The sequence below is a fragment of the Macrosteles quadrilineatus genome, unplaced genomic scaffold, assembly GCF_028750875.1.
Source record: "Macrosteles quadrilineatus isolate MER2022 unplaced genomic scaffold, UCM_ALF_1.0 Scaffold_5__1_contigs__length_97177068, whole genome shotgun sequence".
Taxonomy (NCBI): Eukaryota; Metazoa; Arthropoda; class Insecta; order Hemiptera; family Cicadellidae; genus Macrosteles; species Macrosteles quadrilineatus.
The window spans coordinates 10,133,356-10,153,326 of NW_026542598.1; the positions used below are offsets into that span (position 1 = coordinate 10,133,356).

The 19,971-nt window shown below is 37.3% G+C and overlaps 1 protein-coding gene across 1 annotated transcript in view; it reads left to right on the forward strand.

The window, feature by feature from the left end:
* LOC128993757 (basic helix-loop-helix ARNT-like protein 2) overlaps positions 1–19,971 on the forward strand; it is a 183,597-nt gene that overhangs the window by 17,314 nt on the left and 146,312 nt on the right. The window contains exon 2 of the mRNA XM_054417735.1: positions 12,295–12,417. Within this exon, the coding sequence (XP_054273710.1) occupies positions 12,302–12,417 (116 nt within the window). The 5' untranslated portion in view covers positions 12,295–12,301. The remainder of the gene's footprint in view (positions 1–12,294; positions 12,418–19,971) is intronic.

Sequence of the window (19,971 nt, forward strand, 5' to 3'; positions counted from 1 at the left end):
CCTATACATACATCTATTTGAACATTATTCTTTGAATGTATATAAACAAAATATTTAGTTCAGTTTTTGATAAACGAAAAACAGTCTAATGAAAACACTGTTCACCTAGGAGTAATCAATATCCGGCACGAAGGACCAGATTAGCTGGTGTTGTAAAGTGCAAGTTAGTATCAGTCGACCTTGGGGTTGACATTGGCCGCCACGACCTGCGCATGCGTGATGGTGTTGAGACTGTCGTGTTATGCAAGCGTCACGTCATCCAAGATGGCGGAGCTACATACACCTGATCAGGGGCAAGGTCGGAAGTGCCGGTGTTTTACTGTAATGGTTTCGCTGTCACGGTTTCAAAAGTGTATCAGAGAAGTTTGGAGTTGACAAACTAACAATCGTCGAAAAGAGGACCGCCGCTATTAATATTTGCCCCATGCCTATGCAAATGAATGTGAAGTTAATGAGAAAAGTCAATGTGTATACATAGGCAGAAATGAATAGTTTTGCCTTGCCTCCCTACACAATAATTAATTACGTGCAATAAGCAGTGATTGATGTGTCTGAACATCGTTGGTCTGAACCTAGAGTATGTCTATTTATTACCTAACCTAACCGAACGTAATCTAGCCATGATGCAACCTATTATAAACATACCTCAACATAACATCACCTTCATTTGCATAGGGAAAATGTTTAATAGTGGCGCTCCTCTTCTTAAAAAAAATAAATAATACCGATAATACTCATCAATCTAAATAATTTAGAGCAGGTTTGATTATAGTATGTTAAAGAAGTTGGTACCTCAACTCAACATCGCCTACTTAATTTTAAACATTTTCTTTAGTATTGGCTCCATTATTTTTAACCGAGCCAAATACAAATCCCTCTAATGTACATTTTCGTTAAACAATTTCGATCCAAAACTCTACCTGGTGTTTAGTATCTCTCTTTTCAAAATATAGCTTTAACAATTTTAAATCCAGGATACGTAATGTCCATAAGCTTATGTAGTGCATACACAAATCAAGAAATGGTTTGAAATGGTAAAGAAAGTAGGTATGTTTGTATGTGTGTATGTATGTATATACCCTATGGACTCATGTACTAATTCCTACGATTAACAAATTTAATTTCAAGGTGTCTTGTATTATTTTTAAAGTCTATAATTAGATTGTGATTTTCCAGCCTACACGTCCTAATCACGTATTCCTATTTTTATATTTTTTACTACGATCTTCAAGTTACGAAAATAGGTTAGTTCTCAACCTTCGAAGTTGTTCGGTGTTCAATAAACTTGCATATAACGATGGTAACAGTGATTGGGAGTGAGAATGAAGGTGTTAAAACAATGAGACACATTGTATGAAGTGCAGCGGCGGCGCGGTCGCAGATAGTAGCGACATACATATGCATCCTCATTGCAGTGACCTAGACCTCTCCACCTAGCCTTGAACTTGGCCCTCGCAGTCGCAAAGTGATGGGGGCGTTATTGTGCGTTACGTAAATACAAATTGTACTTGAAGATTCCATCGTTGTATTGTTTTGCGTTATATGAGTTGTTGTATCTTTGGTGTAATTATTTGGTTGTGCTAATGAACGTAGGGGCATCAAGGAGTGTTACCAAGCTCTGTCAAGTTGTATGATTTATGTATTATGAGAAACATAATTTTATATATTTAATGCATTGCAAATTATTGTAATCCAAAAATATAATAATTTAAAATACATTAAATAATTTTTTGTGTGTGAAAAAACATCACTTCTTTAGTACTAAAAATATTGGTTTCAGAACGCAATGAGATTTGTCTGTTTACATACTTATCGCCCCCCCCCCTAAAAATCATGTAATTATTTAAAATGGCCATTCCTCTCAGAGGAAGAATGTTGAGTATTGGAAACGTGAATTCTAATTCGATCTCGAACTAATCCAAGGCCGTTGACCTTAATAGTGGAACATGTTACTAAGATAAGATCAAACTTCGTGTTGAATATCCCATACGAAATTACAAACTAAAACTTTCTCTTTTTGAATGCGCTATTTATATCTAATCGGTCTATGAATGCGTTCTATTGCTTTTATCGCTCTATGAATTTCTAGTATTTGCATATTAACTAAGTGATTAGTGCGCATTTCTATGCACGGATAGCATGCACCATCCGACTAACTAATTAACTGTTCAATTAGTTTGAATGGTCTGCAAACAATTCAATTGTGTTGACCACTTTTATACTAGTTACCTAACCAACTACTCTTTAAACTGTATCATTGTATTTTTTGCATTGGTTCGCTGTTTTCTTAGTGGTTATAGTGCTGACACAACAATAGTAACTTTTTAATTATGATTCGAAACTGGGCACAGCTGTTTATTGATCATATGGGCTTTCAAATGGTCCTGGATGAAAAACAGCTGATCTTAGTCGGTAAAAAAGTCACACACTTAACCGTACTCCATTCTACACTCGTTCTACGCCTAGATATAGTAACGTCCCCATCTCAATAAGTATTAATAATAGAATAGTACGAATAAGGCAACCTATTGTCCTGCCGCAATATACGTTGTCAACGTTACAGACATAGAAGTTAACTGGATCAGTCGCCATATGCGTTTATTTAAACTACTTAGACTATCCTATCCATCTGGCAGTCCTTAGTTTTACGTATATCTATATGGCAATTTGCCTGAGTTCGGTCTAAAAGCAGATATCTAAGTGGTATCGACGGTAGATTTACCACACTTGCTCCAGTACCTAATTTTCTTCCGTTATTTTTATCAAAACCTGTGAGTGCTAAAACACACCAAAGCTTTTAGTGATGTAGATAATGTTCCTGACTGCTCACCGTAAAGGGTCCTCATTAGGATATCCTAATTAAAAATATATTTAGGAAATCGAATTACAATGTAATGGTGTTTCGAAATTCCTATCACCGGTTTTATTTAGATTGCCGTTTCGTGAGATGCAATGGCTGGTTGTAAGGTGTGACTCGGGATTTTGCTGCCAAGTGGGCTTTTAGACGATATTGAGTTTTTATCCTCCTTTAATGCGGGCGACTGTTTATTTCTACTTCGTTTGTATTGTCAGTGGATAGGTGGGGAACTGAGGCTGTTTTAGATATAGGTTCTTTTCAACCTTTATCTGTCCATTTCACTTGGTTGATGCCTAACCTAAGTGCCTTTCTATGAACCAGTTTTCATCGTGCAGACACATTGCCATTTTTCTGCTATCACTCACTACTTGTAGATGCGTGTAAGGGAGGGGGGAGGTCAGAGACCAGTCGCAGAGATGAAGTAGAGATGGAGTGTTTGGTGTTTACCTACATCTTCTCTGGTAAGGTAAACTCAAAGACGTAAAATCAAGCATCAGAGTGAAATATGATTTCAAAATGTTGGAGGAATCCTTTTACAACAAAAAATCCCTCGTCATACAACTCATCGTAAGGGCGTTTTTTTATAATTACCATAAAACAATAACTTTACAGTCACACCCTCTAACATAACATTTCAGGCCAATGTTATGTACAATGTAAGCCCAGTTTCATCTTTCGCAAGGGTAAAACGCTAATGCACATGAACTATTGACTATTGAAATAAAAAAATATACAATAAGTTTCATGACAAACCACTGCAACATGTTATGAAATTTGATGATTTGAATGTACAAAATACACAAAACTACTACATCTTGATGTAGTATGAGTGGGCTAAGCGAAGGTACGAGTTTCTTATTCGTTTGACCTGATTTGAGGTGGTTATATAATTTCTTTAATATCTGAAAAATCAAATAGATTCGTCACTTGTAATGAGGTTGTGATTGGTCTGTGTGTTGGATGAATCCCAATCACCAACGTTTAGTCAAGCGGAGGCGTTGTAATTTGTCTAGCAACTGCTTTTTCATGTCATTGCCTTGGGTAAACCTGCTAGAGCTAGACTATCTCGTTATACAGCTTTGTTTTATTTTAACTGGACTTCTCTATTTTCACCCCACTCTGTAAATAAAACATGTGTTTGAATTTTCTTCAATTTGTTTTGATTTTCTGTTTATATTTCGTTGTTGTATTACCAGCATGGCAACCTATAGGGCCCATGTTAAATTTTTAAAATTTAAAATTTATTTTTGTGCTTATTTTTGAGCCTATTTTAATTTATAAAGGGATTCTGCATATCTATAGGAAAAGGTTTTCAAGAAACATGCTTGCCTATCAATAGAGGTGGTCAAAAACTCGACTACAAATATTGTAATGTGCAGACTTCTCTATTTTCACCCCACGCTGTAAATAAAACATGGGATTGGAATATCTTCCATTTGTTTAGATTTTCTGTTTATTTATCGTAATTATTTCGTCACCAGCATCATGGCAACCCATAAGGCCCATGTTAATATTTTTTAATTTAATAATAATTTCTCTTCTTATTTTTGAGTCTATTTTTAATTTAAGGAAACTATCTTTCTAACAGTATGCGTAGATTTTCCCTGCGATGCACACGAGCTGAGAAAAAGGTTTTCAAGAAACATGCTTACTTATTAATATATAGGATTTAAATATCCGCGAAACGTTAAATATAACTACGCTCATATTAACCTGTGCAAAACCACTTTGACTTACGATGTAGCTTACAGAATGTGTGTACGATTAGCTGGTGTTGTTATGTAGAATTGCGTACACGAACCCAGTTGGAAAAGTGAGGGGACTCAGGCTTACCTCTGCTGACTTCGGATCAGGCTCAGAGACACTTCCAGCATCCAGACATCTCCCGTCTCCATGTAATCGCAAATCTAGTTGGTGGTAGGCGGCAATTCGCCTCCACAACGGAATCTGTAGTGACAGGTCCCGTTGTGGAGGCGAACTACTTTTTCCGACGAAGTGTCCACTTTCGAAAAAGTTACGTGATAAACTTCTTCAGGCAGAAAATCACCAAGTTTCTACCTTACCCATCTGGCGAGGGGGTTTTTTTTAAACGTCGGACTACGTCTTTCTGATGTATCTTCCATCTCGAAGTACCGGTAGTTCATACATCGTTTACCGTTGGGTATTGTTCAAATCTTTGCAGAATATGTAGTTAAATTTGCATAACCTCGTTGACATACAATGTTGTAGCTTTTCTGTTACGAGTCATTTAATCTTGCACCACTACTGAAATGGACCTCAAACATGTGATTAGGTGGTATAGGTAGATTTCCTAGCAAACGGTTGAGATAGGGAACTGGGTTTCCTCAATAACTAGCATGCGCACGCTACAAGTGGCCATCTAGCGACCCTTTTCACGTGGAGGGGAGGCAAGTCTGATGAAAGCGCAGTCTTTACTGGTGGAACGGCGTGCGCAAAAACTGGCAGCCTTGTGAACATAGGGGCGGGGCCAAACTTGATAATCTGAATGAATCTACTTTTCCGCCGACCCAATTGACCACGTCATGCAGATTAGAAAGGACTTTAATTGGCTTAAATTAATACCTTGATTAACCTACAGTTTGAGGAAAACTGAAGTTCCCTTCGCTGCAGATGGAGAATTGTGGTTTAACTTGACAAAAGGTAAAACCTATCTAAAAAAATATAATTGGAACTATTTATTTTAAATATTTGTTGTAAGAAATATTCATTTAACATTCGCAGGTAGAACGGATTCTTTGTTGTGCAATTCCAAACATAGAAATTCAATGGTTACGTTACCAATGAATCCCGCGTAGTGCAACCTCAATGATAGAAATATCAGCGGTGGTGGTATCTATGGACCTAAAGTCCCATAGGTACCTAAATGTACATATGGTAACCAGGTACATAAAGGCTAGTACTCACTAGGACACCCGGTCGCTTATCAACCGGCGACCTGGTTGACGAGCGACTAAGTTGATTATTGAACGTTTTATTGCTGGGTGGTACACACTAGGATACCTAGCACTTTCAACCAAGCTGGAAATCAATCAAAATTTGGTGGGGATAGACAATTTGTTTTGTTCTGGTTCACGCTTAAGCCTATCAAAGTGTGAACCTCAATGACAACACCATGCCCCCGACGGAGAGGAAATAGCTGCCGAAGTTTTGATTATATTAAAAACTGTGGGAAGTAGAGAAGAAGAAAGAAATTGTTTAGAAGATTTTGGGTTAAAGGGTGGCTTTAAAGTAGAAATAGTTTCAGCCAGCCACATTGGCACTCCTACGAGCTTTTCGACTTAAAATCCTCAAGATTTTAAGAACTATTTACTTATGTCAGATGACAGTTTCCGTCATACTAAGCAACCAGTGACACCCGTGACACCTCACATAGAAAAAAGGACGTCAGATTGAGATTTTAGCATGGTTTTGTTTCGTCAGTTCATTTTTCGTTGTACTGCGCATGCGCTAGCCGTCTTTAGTTGATCAACTTGGTCGCTGAAGCGTACACACTCTAGTTTTTTGAGAAATCTGATTGCCTGGCGATAAAATGGTTGATCGGAAACCCCCAGGTTTTCGATACATGTCCGAAAACCAAAAAGTTGCCTGGCAACCTACAAATCGCCGTCAACCAAATTGACAGACACGTACACACACGGCGATATTTGTGCAATTTGGTCGCTCGTCAACCAGATCGCCGGTTGATAAGCGACCGGGTGTCCTAGTGAGTACTAGCCTTAAAGGCTAGTACTCACTAGGACACCCGGTCGCTTATCAACCGGCGACCTAATTGACGAGCGACTAAGTTGATGATTAAACGTTTTATTGCCATGGGGTACACACTAGGATACCTAGCACTTTCAACCAAGCTGGAAATCAATCAAAATTTGGTGGGGATAGACAATTTGTTTTGTTCTGGTTCACGCTTAAGCCTATCAAAGTGTGAATCTCAATGACAACACCATGCCCCCGACGGAGAGGAAATAGCTGCTGAAGTTTTGATTATATTAAAAACTGTGGGAAGTAGAGAAGAAGAAAGAAATTGTTTAGAAGATTTTGGGTTTAAGGGTGGCTTTAAAGTAGAAATAGTTACAGCCAGCCACATCGGCACTCCTACGAGCTTTTCGACTTAAAAATCCACAGGATTTTAAGAACTATTTACATATGTCAGATGACAGTTTCCGTCATACTAAGCAACCAGTGACACCCGTGACACCTCATATAGAAAAAAAGGACGTCAGATTGAGGTTTTAGCATGGGTTTGTTTCGTCAGTTCATTTTTCGTTGTACTGCGTATGCGCTAGCCGTCTTTAGTTGATCAACTTGGTCGCTGAAGCGTACACACTAAAAAAAAACCTAGAGTGTGTAGGGTTCAGCGACTAAGTTGATCAACTAAAGACAGCTTGGGCATGCGAAATACAACTAAAAATGAAATGACGAAACAAAACCTTGCAAAAATCTCAATCTGGAGGTCCGTGAAGTTGGCGTACCCATATTAGCGTATCCACTTTTGATCATACCAATCGTTAGTTCATCGTTAGTTCTCGATAGTTCCCAAATTTTGTCGTTAGTTCTCAAAAAATAAAAAAGTTATAGCCGATAATAAGTGGGTACGCTAACTTCACACTTCCGGGTTCTAGCGCGCGCCGTTTTCTGATGAGAAATGTTTACATCTATATACCAATCGTTAGTTCTTCGTTAATCCTCGATAGTTCCCAAATTTTTTCGTTAGTTCTCAAAAAATAAAAAAGTTACGAGGCATACAAAGTGGGTACGCTAACTTCACAATTATAGAATTTCCAGCGGGCACACTTTTTTGAATAAAAATGCTTATATCTATATACCAATCGTTAGTTCTTCGTTAGTTCTCGATAGTTCTCTAATATTTACGTTAGTTCTCAAAAAGTAAAAAAGTTACGAGGCATACAAAGTGGGTACGCTAACTTCACAATTATAGAATTTCCAGCGGGCACCGTTACTGACTATAAATGCTTATATCTATATACCAATCGTTAGTTCTTCGTTAGTTCTCGATAGTTCTCCAATATTTACGTTAGTTCTCAAAAAATGAAAAAGTTACGAGTCTTACAAAGTGGGTACGCAAACTCCCCACTTTGTATGCGTCGTAACTTTTTTACTTTTTGAGAACGAACGTAAATATTAGAGAACTATCGAGAACTAACGAAGAACTAAAGATTGGTATATAGATATAAGCATTTATAGTCAGAAAACGGTGCCCGCTGGAAATTGTATAACTGTGAAGTTAGCGTACCCACTTTGTATGCCTCGTAACTTTTTTATTTTTTGAGAACTAACGTAAATATTGGAGAACTATCGAGAACTAACGAAGAGCTAACGATTGGTGTATAGATATAAGCATTTATAGTCAGAAACGGTGCCCGCTGGAAATTGTATAACTGTGAAGTTAGCGTACCCACTTTGTATGCCTCGTAACTTTTTTATTTTTTGAGAACTAACGAAAAAATTTGGGAACTATCGAGGATTAACGAAGAACTAACGATTGATATATAGATGTAAACATTTCTCATCAGAAAACGGCGCGCGCTAGAACCCGGAAGTGTGAAGTTAGCGTACCCACTTATTATCGGCTATAACTTTTTTATTTTTTGAGAACTAACGACAAAATTTGGGAACTATCGAGAACTAACGATGAACTAACGATTGGTATGATCAAAAGTGGATACGCTAATATGGGTACGCCAACTTCACGGACCTTCAATCTGGCGTTCTTTTTCCTGTGTGAGGTGTCACGGGCGTCACTGGTTGCTAAGTACTGTATGACGGAAACTGTCATCTGACGTCTGTAAATGGTTTTTCCTGAAGATTTTCAGGTCACAAAGCTCGCAGGAGTGCCATGTGGCTGTAACTATTTTTACGTGGAAGCTACCCTTTAACCATAGATAAAAGGAGTATAGACACATAGTATGTCTACTTCTTTTAATCTATGCTTTAACTTTCTAAACAGTTTCTTTCTGCTCCGGTTCCCACAATTAAGTATAATCATAACTTCGGCAGCTATTTCTTCATCGTAGGTGGGCATGGTGTTGTCACTTAGGTACACACTTAGATAGTCTTAAGTGCAACAGAGCTCTTAAGAGGATATTATTGGACCTAATTTATTTTAATTGTACTAAATTGTTGCATGTAATTTATCTATCTATATTTTTAATACACAGTTTTTAAATCTTCAAGATTTATCCCTCAAATTAAAGGGGATAATGCGTAGATTTGCCGAACTTCCTTAGAATTTACGTTGTATCTAAGGGCTACGACCTACAGCCCTTCAAAGGTCGAGTCAATACAATTCTTTTTGAAGAATATAATACCATAGACAAATATTATAAACTAGCTGGCCTGTCAGACGTCGTCCTGTCCTAATGTGGTTTAATGTCAATGCTCGTTGATATTCAAGATGAGCTCCTTCGCATGGCTCAATCACGTTACCTTAAGATGGTTCTCACCTTTAAGTGAAAGCTCGTTCGCTGCGCTCACTTGCCTTCAAGTTAGCTCGTTCGCTACGCTCATTCACATTTGGTTGCAAATTAGCTGTTGTCATAAATAAAAATAAAAAAAATAGTGCTGCACCCTGTTGGCAAACCTATTAATTTTTAAATGCTATTGAACATCACAGAATCAAATTATTTAGTTGAACCAGCTGTTAAGATTCTTTAATTCCATTTAAATATGACTTCTCATAAGGTTAACATGGGAAACTCCAGAGCCACTGGGGTGGAGCCCTTTTGACGGATCTGCACCAAACTTCACACAAACCATACTTGAATAATGCCTGAAAGTTTCATTACAATCTGTCGAGTGGTTTCGGACTCCATAAAGGACAAATAAACAAACAAACATACATACATTAGATATTTATATACATAGAGAGAGATAAATTTAAACAAATATTTATTCTTTTTGTAATAATTATTCGTCAGCTGTTTTATGTTTGCCAGACATTTGTTATTATTTTTATAACCTCACTTTCAGTATGTAATTTTATTATTAACTAGTATTAATATAATTACAAAACATTTACAATATATAACTCTTCAATGTGTTATGAATAGATTGAGATGCGTACAGCCGTAAAATATTTTTTAAATAGTGACATTGTTAGGTTCAAAACCAATATATTTTGCGTGTGCAAGTTTTAGTTAATCTAATTGTAGTTGCATTGACAGTATCCAACCCGTGTCAATTTGATTTCGGACTGAGCGCAGCCATATCCATTAGGGCACCTTTTAATACTAAAGGTAGGTATTTTATAGCTAGTTAAACTCATAATCTTATAACAGTTTAAAAAAAAAACTATTACAAACTTTAATGGACGTTCCACAGAATACTTGTGTTTTTAATGTTCGATTCCCGGCACACATATGGGGTTGAACCGCTTTCCCAACAAGCTTTTGAATAACTATTTCTTTCTATCTCATGCAAACGGCGTAGACAAGATGAAAAATAGTGTGAATAACGTTTGATTAGTTCGGTTAATATGCGGTTGATTATGTCCCACCTTTTTTGAACATCCTGTATACAGTTTCAGTTTCAAAAACTACGTATGATTGATATACCATAATGATTCCAATTAGTGTTATTTTTCTCCGAACCCGGGCAGCGTGAGTAATTTCTGCAAGGGCTTAACCTATATCGATACGTAGTACTTATCCGCTAATGGACTTCATGCATATAAATTGGAGGATAAAGTCTGCAATGGTAACTCACCAGTGCTTAAATGGCAACAGGTCACCTGTTGGTCGGGACTGGCGACCATTTACTGGGATATCGACCATATATTGTTAACAGAGCAGCCATTGAGAGAAACTACTCGAATAGTAGGTAGTTGGAAGTAAAATAGTTTAATTAAGTCAGTCATAAATCTGTGGAACCAGTTTTGCGAGCTTCTTAGCTCACTAATTAACATAGCTGAATTAAAAACGTAAGTAATTGAACATATCAAATTGCGTTAATTAATCGCTAATTATTTTTCTATGTACAACCTTTTTACTACGCCGGTGTCGAGGTTATTAGCATACATTCATGGCGTCTTCGATTTATCTTGTAATTAACGTATTATCATAAACAGCTTTGATAGGCAGGTGGAAGTGCCGGACACGTTTTTGCTCGCTTTGTCGGAATATGCGATCATGTAATCGAGTGATCTCGCTGAAAGAATTTTGGATTTGTTATTGAAACATCTTTAGCAACGTACCAACGGCATCGAATGCAAAGTTTCGTTAACCAGTTCCTTAATACGCGAAGGACGTGGCAGCGGTGGCATTTGTACTGTTATTCAAAAAGTGGGAACAGACCAAAATCTAAATTATTATGAAGTGAGGTTTTGTGGAATACCTACTTCAATATAGTAGGCCTATAATGAATCTGATAACTGCAAAGACAAATGCTGTTTATATACCTTAGCAACATGGGAGATTTGCTTAAGGTGTGTAAATCTCTCTAATTTGACTTGAGTCCGTCAGTGATATTCTAGTTAAATTGACGCGACGTTTTTGATTGATGACCGTCAGCTTTCAAAACTATAATAATCGTAAGTCTTTACTTGCGACGGGACAAACCTGGCTAAGACAAGATCTTCGTGGGTTCACTTTAAATAGATTTGGAGTTTTAAATCAGCTTTACGAGTATTAGCTGATAGGCCGGACGGTTGGCAGCCTGTGTAATTGAAACTTCAGCGAGAGCCGCCCAGGCTTTTAGCTTCTCAATTAGTCAAATTTATGACACCGTTTAATGACAATTGAGTAAACGCAGACCATTTTATGGCAAAGCAGTCCATTTAGTCTAGTGACATATGAGTCATCAGAAGGTGGCTGTTAACCTTATTTTACTAGTGTTTGATTGGTGGCACACACAGTAAATGACTTATCTCCCCAATCTCAACTGACATTATTATCACGTCATCCTTTGAATGTTTATGACTGCACGATGTTAAAATTCGGTTTGTATAACAAGTAGTGGTGTTGGCTTATAGAAGGGCGAAGCGGTGCTGTGGACCCTCAAACCCCGGCGATTAATTATATTACTGTTGCTTTGTCGTCTCTTTATCTTGTTACAAGAACATCTACAGTATTAGTAGTACATGTAGGATGTTGAGCCTATGGTAGTTAACTGGCTCAGAAAAATGAAAACGGCGATAAATATTACTTACTATTACTATATTACACTTACTACGTTATTAGGACACAACTAATGCGTGTGAAGTGTGTAATAAGGGAGAGTAGTTTTGTTTGTACTGTTCTTTCTTAATCCACTCAATAAAGGTTGAATCGTCAAGGCTGGATCCTGCTTAAAACTACAACAACAAACAACGCCCTCAACATTGGACTTAGGTTCCTGTGGACCCTCGACCCCCGCTGGCTCTATACAATACTGTAGGACTGACGTGTGTTGTCATGATACAGGTACAGGATGGAGACGGAGGACGCTGGCAGTGGAAAGGAAGACGAGCCCGAGGTGGAGGCTGGTTCAGAGCAGGAGGACGATGACGGTGCGGGACCCTCAACCTCCGCCGGCTCTTCTTCAAGGTAAACAGTTATACTTGTCTTTGCAATTTGTTGGTGGAATAAACTGACATGCGTTTTGAGAGGCTTATCGGTTGTGTTGGTTCTTTTTGTGCTGGAGGCCTAACAGTTGAGGAATAACTCAGATGATGTAGTAACACTTCGGCCCAGTAACATTTCGGCCAAACTCAAATTTCTTAGAAAAACAGTATCACTTCGTCCCACTCGCTTTTACAGATGATTAAATAAGCTAATGGAGTAACATTTCGGCCCGACGAAAAATTGACAAGGGTTGAGGAACGCAGTTCAGGTAGTAAGAGGTACATGACCTGTATACTTTGCAACCACCCTCTGGTGGAATGTCGCCCAACCGTCACCCCTTGCATCCTCTGACCTCACATGACGGAGAATCGGTGAATCTTACCTAACCTAACCTAACCTAACCTGTCAAATATTTTGTTGGGACGAAGTGTTACTAGTGGGCAGGTAGAGAGTTGGACCGTAGGCCACAACTGAGGGTTTCGGGCCGAAATGTTACTGGGCCGAAGTGTTACGACGCGACTCAGATAGAGTGCTTAGATGTTGTGTTTAAAGACTTTTTCTTCGACCAATTTAAGGTTTGTTTGTGTTTTGCAGTATGCTAAAGTCTAGTTTATGTTGACGAGCTGTAAACAAATGTTAGAAGTGTGTCCTCGGCCATTTTTAAGGATATTCGTAGTTGTCTAAGACCTATCGTAGAGCTCAAACCGAATGTTAATCGTAATGAAATGGCCTCTTGCCCGCCAACATCTGTCCTTGTCATATCAGCTGGGTCACCGCAGCCGCAGCCACAGCAATGACGTGTCAAGTGTTGTAAGTGATCTAGAAACGTGGGAAGCAGTTGTGTTGTGTTAAGACCTACAGCGACGTCGACTGCACTGTACAATGCAATGTGCTGTGATGAGGAAATTGTCTATTTGAACAACGAGGGAAATTCAATTGTGCGTAATGGAAGATTTGTAATGCATGTAACATTAGTTGTGGGTTTGCCTTAACGCAAAACAAGTTGTACGATGATTGAAGAATCATTTGATTAAATTTTTTTTAATGTTATTTTTTACTCTGTTTTTATACGGGTCCGATGAATTTCTGATCCATCCTAAATTGACAGAAACAAAAAGTAGATCCATATGTAAAGAAGTGCGATAAATGTGATAACCCCTTATGTGCACCTCGTGTATTGAATGAGTACGTATGGCAGTTAACAACAATTTTTGGAGGTTCTTTGGTGATGGCTAACTCATAGACGTATGGTTAGACTTAAGTTAAGCAAAGCGGAGTGGACACAAACAAGTTTATTAGAGAAAATCCATTCCTGGGAAATGAGTTGTTAGGGCTTACAAAAAAAGTCACCTTCAGAAGGTTGCTAGTTCGATCCTGATAATAGGGAAAAAAGTTTTGATGTTTCTACTGTCCAGAAACATCCAGCTTGTCTTCATTGGACTTGGCCAAAAATAATGGCCGTGGCTTAACCAACTGACACCTTAGTCGTTAACATCATCCATTCAACATTTACTTCGCCCACCTACACCTTACAATACTAAACGTGTTGTGTCGCTCGGCGTCGCGTCTTACGAATCTAACTTGATAGATAAACAACTCTTTTTCATAACTCACAACTATTGCAATCGTACCGGTCACAAAAAAAATTAATGATCAAGTATGACAAATTGTGTTCTTGAAGCCCTCCCACAGCGTGCGTCGTAGGTGAGCTAAACCTACCATAAAGTTTAGAAGATTAATTTAAAGAAAATTTATATCTGGTCTTTAAAAACTCGTAAAACTGGATAAAACGAACGGTTTGTAATTTACTTGGCTGCCCTCCGGCCTCAAATAGTGTACAATTTTCTAATCGATTGAGCTTAAAGCTTATGCTAATACGAATCAATGTAGTAATTTAATGTACTCTATCTTATGACTCACGATGACTGTTCAGTGTTCCTGCACTGATGGACCGGTTTTCTGTGGAAATCGCAGAGTAAACATCATTATACACAAGCGCCTGTAGCAGTTGTTTGATATATTCCGCCCCTGCCTCGGCCTATGGGCTACTGGGCTAGGACGTGACATAATGTGGTATAGTGGTGTAATGCGATGCGATAATTTGCTAAACCGCTATCGTATTAGTTAACTGTTGCATTTGGACCGATTGATTTGGTCGAAATCGAGCAATCTTGTTCGTAACCAATAAGGAAAATTCAACGCATTAATAATATTTGCAAACACAAATCTCTTAGGTAGGAAAAAGTAGTTCAAACCATTAAATATTTGAACGAAATTAACCAATCTTTGAAAGTAGGGCGTTTTTTAGGGGTGGAGGGGTGAAAATTTCAGAAAACATAAGAAAAGGTTTTGTAGAAAATGTACCTAATTCCTGACCATGAAAATTCTTTCAAATCTTTGCTAGCACTTAGCGTTTTTGTGTTATAGCCGTTAAATAAAAAAGTGTTTTGTCGTTTTCCGATGTCCGCCATTTTTTCCGCAGTTATAAAACTCTCAAAGGACGGTGGGATTTGGAGGGAAATGAGTTGGAAGGTCGTAAACGCGCGGAAAGTGGCCGAAAGTCGATTCGGTATATGGTCAAGTCGAAATAAAGTTGGCTTTAAAGAATAAAACATTTTAGGATTGTATATACTGTGATTGATGTTATGGCATTTTTTCGTGATTTTAAACTGTGTATCCGTTTTCGGTGTGAACTATCTGTAAATAGTAGCCAGGCAAAGAAGCGAAAGATTTCTGTGTCATTCCGGTTGTAAATGCCCAGACTAGCGGTCCAGATAATAGATATGCCACCTGTCGACCGTACGTATGGAGATGTCACATGCCTTCCACCAAGATTTACTGGTACATGTTAAATTGCGCCGGTTATAGTCACATCTACATTTGTAAACACTCGGTACTGGTCTAGCCACTATATCATTGCTGACAGCCTACAGATTTACTACACTTAAGATGTTGTGATGAATGTTGTAAATTCGAAAGCTAGCACGTTCGCAACACATGATACTTTTAGTAGTATTGTATGTTTCTTAAAATTAACTGCAGTAAAAAATCTATTTAGAAACTATTAATTCATTGACTTCCATTTCTATGCGAGTAATTCATGTTAGTGTAAAATACGATTCGCTAGTCCAGAGGCTATAGGGGGAAGTTTCTGTCATCAAAATCCGAATCCTAATCTCGCCAACCTGAAAAAAAAACAATCTCCTAATGTCGTAATTTCGACCTCTCTCATAAAACAAGGACTGGCCAAAGCATTTGAGACTGGTATAGGGATGTAAGGCTGGAGAGGACCGAGGTCTTTATTATTTACAGCACCAATGGGCTCACCACCAACTAAAACACCACAATCACGTAATTTATTGCGAGACCACATTCGTAAAAGCAATACGATATTATATGTTTACAAACGTGTGACTAATTAGTTTTTATTATGTACCGGATTGACAGGTCGACCTTACTGCAACTTCCCTTCTTTATCTAAATTGAGTTACGTTCAATCAAAAACGAACACCTGCAGGCTTGGCGGTCTTTAGTCGAGTTACTTCTTATTTCACGACCGACTTCACACTCAGGCGTTGTCAAACAGGAGATCATATAGGTAGATTACAGCAAGACACGCGCTAACCTGTCAGCCTCTAGACTGTAGGTAAAGAGGCGGTTAATTTACACGCGAGCAGTGAGTGGTTTGATTAACGATATTCTGATTTGTTCAACAAGAATACGGAGGAGTCGTAGTGGTCCGATAAGAATCAGATGTTAATAGGAAATGTGTTGATAGTTTAGCAATTTAATTACCATACGTCATATGGAGGAAGGAGTTGTCAAATGAGACAGGTCTAGTTAGATAAGTAAATTTTTACTTGATATGTGGTCATACATCTGTAGGTTGGCTGTGAACCACCTAGCCGTGAAATTCAATGCTAAAAGCCTTTGTTCGTAGGTAGAATTTGGATTCAGGGCAGTCCTCGCCTTAAATACTAATCTAGCTTTGCAGTTTAGGTTTACAAAATGCAAACCCATCCTTCATTTAAATTATTCATCTCTCAACACTTCAACCAATTCCTAGATATAATCTGGATCGTCATCCCGTAGAGTATAAGTTGAATGTTCCACAACACCTAACACGGCAGCTACATACACGAGTGCAGTCTAAAAGCGTGTAAACGTCTACTACGGTCGTGCCTCCGTAGTCCAGACGTACAACGTAAGTGAAAAAGTGACAGGTACAGAATGTCGCAAAAACGGAAAGTTTTGAAATTCGTATTGGTAGCCATGAGCAGATAGCACTACTGTGGAACATTGTGGTTGAGCAAATAAAAACTGCGTCAGTTAAGTAAAAACTTATCAGGTTTGTAACTTGATGGCCAAAAGAAGCTGCACACCTTATTTAAAATTGAAACCGAGGACGTTGTTGTGCCTTGCTGAAAAGTACGTGATGGAAATTGGATTTGTAGTTTTTTTACAGTCAGGATCCACCCTAAAGGCATTTCAATTTTTCATAAGGAGAAACCCACATGATGATCATAGTTTACATTGGAACGTCACGAAGAAAAGAACAGCACAATGATTGTGTACAAGAGTATACAATTACAGAGTTCACAGCGTTCAATTATTGAACACTGACTGCAGTTTAAGCAAGTTTTCTGCGACGTATGTTAATATCAGATGCTATAATATCTTAGTTAGTTTTTATTAAATTGAAACCTTTGTGGTTTCAACTATGATGATGTGCGAGTTACATTTCCTCCCAAACCAGTTGGTTTGATTGGTTGTTCTCAAATGTCCATTTTATTCCATTCCAGTTTTCTCAAAGTCGCGAAAGTCTTCTAACTGCGCTAAGGAAATTCTCTCAAAATAATGCATAGGCATACTTGTTGCGGTAATTCGTCGGCACTCATCTACAATGGTGGCTGTTTCTTTGATTTGACCTAGTGGTCTAGTTGTAAAAGCCAGCCTCTGATGAGTTGAGTATTTACTCCTGTGGCCATTGAAAACCAAAGCGGGCCACAGCCTCGCCAACCACGTGCCTCAGGGTCCTCTGTCCTCTGCCAGCTCTAGGTCTGCTCCCATACTCCTTAGGTCCTTTGTAACTTCATCAGTCCATCTCATCATTGGTCTTCTCGATGGACTCTTGCCCTCCGGAGTACTTCTTATCACTTGTGTTAACATCTCTCTCTCACCTCTGCGTTGAATGTAGCCCAACCCTTTAGCTTCTACTCTTTACCACTCTTATAGTAGGCCTACAGGTATAATATATTTATCAACCTAATGTTGGAAAAGTATTTCTTAAATGCTCAATGTATAAATGAAAAGAAATATAAAAAAATCTACAAGTTTAACATTCTTTTAGATAACAGTTCAGCAATGCAGTTTAAATGTGCCAATAACGTTTACAAAAATAAGGGAATTACAGTAGTTTAATCAAATTACAATTAGTGCAGTAAAAATAAGATAAAAATTCCATAAACCTAAAAAAAATTAGCACAACCGGGGAATTTGGTACAGATGTTGGATGTACCTTCCTTTTGAACATACTAAAAGTCCCCTAAAATTGAAGCTGTGCTACGGCCGCCATATTGGAAAATGGCGGCATATTTCTGTATTTTTTGCTATAGTGACTTTATTATTAGAGATACAGGAAAAAGCTAAATATACTAAATGTAGGTCATCTAAACATGCACATTTTTTGTATTTACCACCTTTCTCTAAACCCAACGGTTTTTGAGTTATTTGTTATTAAGTATATTTAGTATATTTTCCATTTATCAAAAATAGGTGAAACACATGGAAATCGACCGTTACTTTCAAGAATTATGATAATTTATCCCATTTAGTTACATAGTGTGATACTATAAAATCTTAAAATTTAAGCTTATTTTATGAGTTAAACAACTCTGCCACAGCAAACCTGCAGACTTAGCGAATTTCCATTTAATTGGATGTTTCATTAATTGTATTTAAATAAAATTAGGTTCAACAGGCACCTAGGTTTGCTGCTACAGGTAGGTTATTAGAGTGTGTTTTATTTTAAGTAAAATATCAATACCTTAGTATAAAATAACTAATTTTCCAAGTTTGATCAAAAAATATCTATAAACAAGCAAACTGCAACAGTTAACTAATTCATAAGAATAGCATGGGAGTTTCAAATTTACAATAAACGAATTTGAATATACAAATTTTGGTTGTGTTTACTAAAAAGATGGCGATTATTCGTCACGATTAGAATATTAACCAAATGCGTTTTCAAAAGGAGATGGAGCCTGTTATTTAAGTAATATTAATTCGTACCAAGCACCGAAAATATTGTATGCAGTAAAGTAACCAACCATATTTTGTAAACTACGCAATAGTCATATTAATATTTTATACTCATTTTTACCCATTTAATAAATTAAAATTTTAATATTTTGATGGCACTACCACTATCAACTAAGTGGGATGAATAATTGTCGTAAACCTTGAAAGTAACCGTCGATTGCGATGGGTTTCACCGATTTTTGATAAATAAAACTAACTATACTTAGTCACCAACATGAACTAGACACGAAAAACACCCTTCCAAATTTACAATGGGATGTCAAGTATAGTTAGTTAGTGTGGTGGTGCCATCAAAATACTAAAATGTTAACTATTAAATGGGTAAAAAATGAAGATAAAATATTAATATGACTATTGCTTACTTTACAAAATATGGTAGATTACCTTACTGCATACAATATTTTCGGTGCTTGGTACGAATTAATATTACTTAAATAACAGGCTCCATCTCCTTTTGAAAACGCATTTGGTTAATATTCTAATCGTGACGAATAATCGCCACCTTTTCAGTAAACACAACCAAAATTTGTATATTCAAATTTGTTTATTGTAAATTTAAAACTCCCATGCTATTCTTATGAATTAGTTGCAGTTTGCTTGTTTATAGATATTTTTTGATCAAACTTGGAAAATTAGTTATTTTATACTAAGGTATTGATATTTTACTTAAAATAAAACACACTCTAATAACCTACCTGTAGCAGCAAACCTAGGTGCCTGTTGAACCTAATTTTATTTATATACATTTTTAATAAAACATTCAATCAAATGAAAATTTGCTGAGTCTGCAGGTTTGCTGTGGCAGAGTTGTTTAACTCATAAAATAAGCTTACATTTTAAGATTTTATAGTATCACACTATGTAACTAAATGGGATAAATTATCATAATCCTTGAAAGTAACGGTCAATTTCCATGTGTTTCACCTATTTTTGATAAATGGAAAAAATTAAATATACTTAATAACAAATAACTCAAAAACCGTTGGGTTTAGAGAAAGATGGTAAATACAAAAAATGTGCATGTTTAGATGACCTACATTTTGTATATTTAGCTTTTTCCTGTATCTCTAATAATAAAGTCACTATAGCAAAAAATACAGAAATATGCTGCCATTTTCCAATATGGTGGCCGTAGCACAGCTTCAATTTTAGGGGACTTTTAGTATGTTCAAAAGGAAGGTACACCCAACATCTGTACGAAATTCCCCGGTTGTG